Below are 4,122 nucleotides of genomic sequence, written 5' to 3' on the forward strand. Positions count from 1 at the left end.
CTATACACAGACACACTGACATCCCTACTTCCTCCAGATTTACCTTGATCATGGCTACAAACGGCATGACTCTCTTCATGTATTTCTTCAGTTCAGGCAGGGCTCCCAACTCGCTTGCTATCACTTTGTTGTCTGGAAGAGCCCCATTGTTGCTCTGGACAGACACAGAGACACAAAAAAAACAAAAGACAGGTTAGAGACACAGACAAACAGGAACAGAGGCACACAGAGAGATGTACTGTGTAGCTGATGGAAAACACAGTGTAGGTTACATGTAAGGGGATAATGTCCGACAAGGTGTCCATTATCAGCCAATCAGAATGGCGTATTCACCCAGACCGTGGTATGAGATGATTTGAAACACAGAAGTAAGTGTTAATATAAAACGATTACTGCTGTGTATGAATGTCATGCTGTGTGTTGGTTCCTCACCTTGTAGTGCTTGCCGAGCAGGGATAAGGCACTGTGCTGCCATGGAGGGTAGCTTTTGGCAACGTAGATGTTGCAGTGGGAGGGCTTGGCTGGGGGTTTTGAGTCACCTTTCTGTTGGAGAAAAACAGCATAAAAAAAAAAGGAGCATTTCAGATTCACCACATTCATCCATACAGTCAGGTACACTTTTATGGTTTGGCTTTTATTCAGTACAGTGACAGCATATTTTGAGGGCAGGTAGTCTCAATGGGAAGCAGTGTGTTTGGATTATTCAAGAAGCAAACTGTTTTTTTTTTGTGCGTGTGTGTATAAAATGACGATGGGGATTTGTGAACTTATTTTATGTGACAGCTGTCAAGTCTACTCTTGTCCTGTACTGTATGTGTGCCTGTATGTGTTTCCATAAATGAGTCTTGATGTGACAGCATATTACCACTATAAATTAAACATGAAAATTAGATAAAACAGCCTAATAGACATATCATTCAAAAGGAAAGAAAAAACTCAATTTCCATAATACAATGCTACTTCTTAAAATAAAATAAAAAAATCAATCATCACTCTGACTTTTAGTTGTTTCTCAATTACTTTTTTCAAATATAATATGATGTAACACTATGGTCGCATGTCCCCTGATTGCCAACAACTCATCTGCCAACAAAATCCTTGACATGAAAAGATGATTATTTTACTGTCCCGATCATCCCTCCATCTTGCCTCCATAGCAACAAAACATTTGCAGCAAATCAATGACGGCAATCTGGAGGCCTGAGATATCGGCTGTCTCAAATCTTGTCAATACTTGTTTAGCTTTTCTCCCACCTGCCTACAGCCACTTAACAGCCAAACTGTTAACAAACAATAGGTTAACTTTCTTACCGTGAACACAACGCAGGCTTAAATCTTCAAGTGTATCCAAAGGGATAGTAAAAGTCAATATTATTCATATAGCTCAAAATGACATAACAAATTTGCCTCAAGGGGCTTCAACACAGCATATAACGGCCCTCTATCCTTAGACCCTCAGCATAGAGGATGTCATGGCAAAGAAAAGGGGAGACAACATCAAAAATCTACAAATCCTATAACTTTGGGGTGAGTAACATTAAGCAGGTGATTCCTACATTCAGTATTTTACTTTTATAACACAGTGTCTAGCTTGGGAATGGAAAAACAGATTAAATACACTGAAGGTAACTCCGTCTTGAAATAAATTAGTTTTTTTTATCCAGCTCCAAGCAGGTAAAATATATAGATTTGTTAAGGTCAGAGTCAAAGAAATAGCTCCTCTCTTTTTAATTAGCAAAGAGCGAAGTACAATTGTTTATCTTACCAGCAAAGATGTTATTTAACAAAGCTTGACTTTAAGTCCTTGGGTTTAATTAGTCTAGTTATTTCTAAACCTAAATAGATTCAATACGCAATTTGACTTTCAGATTTAATAAGCCGATTGTATCCTGGAACCATATATAAAAATTAGATTGAACCACAACTCTACTTTCAAACTTCTTACCGTGCAGTTTTTATTATTTTCTGCCTCATTGTGCTTCCCATCAAACAATCACAAAACTGTTAAACAACACCCGAGGGAGAATAAGAGTAAAGACACAATGCTGCCTCTGATTTAATTACCACACTTAATGCACTCCGAGACAAGTGCTAGATTAAAAAAAAAAATACTATTAAAAAGAAAGCAATCAATTTTGAAATCAATATTCATTTTCACAATTATTTTAAAAATGCCATTACAGCAGTGAAGCATAAGAAACGACACAGACACACTTCTTACTTTGCTTTTGGGGGGCTGCATGTATGCTTTGAGTCTCAGTCGAAGGTCGTGTGCGGTCTCCATCAGGTACTGAGAGGAACGCATCAGAATCTCATCAACTGGACCCGCCACAGGCCACGATGCCTTCCTCAGAGAACTGGTCTAATGAGGGAGAGAGAGAGAGAGTGAGGAAAGAGATGAGTGAGAAATGAGAGATCTCAACAGGAGGATGAAGAGGAGAAGACAGGAGGAATGAGAAAGAGATACGACAGGAAAAAGTCTTTAGTTAAAACAAACAGAAGAAAGAAGGAGAGAGAGAGAACAAGTGAGAGCGAGAAAACAATGGATCAAAGAAAGAAGTTAAAGAAAGAGGAGAGTTAGGTCTTTGTTTGAAAGTGGGTCAGAGAGGGAGGAGGAGGAGGAGGAGGAAGACAAGGGTCCCGAAATCTGCAGCGAACACATGAAAGATGAGAAACCGCACTGTAAAAAGAAAACTGAGAAAACAACTTCACCAAAGTAAAAAACAAAAGATTAAAACCGACTTCTAATCTTTTGTTGAGATAATTTACTTTTTTTTCTCTTTAGAAAAAACTTAAATCTTTGATGTTATTTTAAAAAACTGAACTGTGAACTTGATTTTTTATTATTTGGAAGCTTTAAAATTAAGATTATTAACAGTTTTTATCCTTAATTTAACAACGTTGGAAACATAGATTTTGTTTTCTTTCTAACACTTAAAAAAAAAGTGAATTATCTTCAATTATTATTCGTTAATTTCACTCCTTTTAAAATGCTTCTTTTCTGAATGAAGTTTGGTTCATTTATAAAGTTTGTACAGAATACACTGTATCTTTATGGATTATTGATCAGAATACACTGTATCTTTATGGATTATTGATCAGAATACACTGTATCTTTATGGATTATATTGATCAGTATACACTGTATCTTTCTGATACTGGATTTAGCATTTGGAGTGAACATGTCGAGGTCTGCACTCTTTATGAGACATATATTAAATCGTTATAGAAAATGGAGTTTATACAGATGAGGACTGTTCACTCTTTGTCCTCTTTCTTGTTTGGAAGCTGTTATTGTTCTCTCTCTCTGCTCTCTGCCCTCGACACACACACACATCTACAAACACCACCACACACACACACAGCCAATTATGTAGTTTGGTTCAGTATTTCCCATGTGGAGCGTGATCATCGATTAGCTCCTCAAAGTCATAATACTATGACTTCAGGCTAACCTCGAAATACAGAGAAGCAGCCAGGAATGAAGCCTGTAGCATTACAGGACAACTCTACACTGACACTATCAACATCACTATCAACCTTCCGTTTCCATCAGGAGAGAGGAATTCTGATTGCTGCCTGAATCTCACATGTAGCAGTTGCTTTGACGGGGGCATGAAAGACAGCAGTAATCGTATGGTTTATCTAATATAAAGCAGATCTATCATATTTTATTATTAAAACATAAAAAAAAAATCTGTTTATTTATTTGTTTCGTTATAATTAGTGGTATTCTGAATGGAGTCTTGGTAAACGATGCCCCGATGTTCCTCGATATATGGTTTTAACTTCATTTCGTTGGCTTGTGTCCTGTAGTGTGAGATACTAAGTACGTTAACAGATGAGTTGCCATATCAGCAGTTTAATTCCATAAACTGAAAGCGTGCGCTGCACCAAACTCCTCTAACAATATATCACATTGTCTTAACAGATAACGTGTTCGTAACAAACGCTAACTCTGAAACACGATGCTAAAGGCCCGTTCTATAATGTGTGTCTCACTCGTGACTGCTCCAATAACAGGATTCAATATCATCCAATAAAGATACAGTGTATTACTGATTCAATGTATGCATGCCATGTATATGAGACAGTGTAATACTGATGCAATAAGATCATCAT

The 4,122-nt window shown here is 37.2% G+C and overlaps 1 protein-coding gene across 1 annotated transcript in view; it reads right to left on the minus strand.

Moving 5' to 3' along the window:
• The window catches only part of lars1b (leucyl-tRNA synthetase 1b), a 22,890-nt gene that overhangs the window by 4,456 nt on the left and 14,312 nt on the right, over positions 1 to 4,122 (minus strand). The window contains exons 26-28 of the mRNA XM_035666078.1: positions 2,222 to 2,362; positions 433 to 543; positions 44 to 154 (exon numbers count right to left, since the gene is read on the minus strand). Of these exons, the coding sequence (XP_035521971.1) occupies positions 44 to 154; positions 433 to 543; positions 2,222 to 2,362 (363 nt within the window). The remainder of the gene's footprint in view (positions 1 to 43; positions 155 to 432; positions 544 to 2,221; positions 2,363 to 4,122) is intronic.

This window comes from Morone saxatilis, unplaced genomic scaffold (assembly GCF_004916995.1).
Source record: "Morone saxatilis isolate NCDOM2014 unplaced genomic scaffold, NCSU_SB_2.0 Contig20, whole genome shotgun sequence".
Lineage (NCBI taxonomy): Eukaryota > Metazoa > Chordata > Actinopteri > Moronidae > Morone > Morone saxatilis.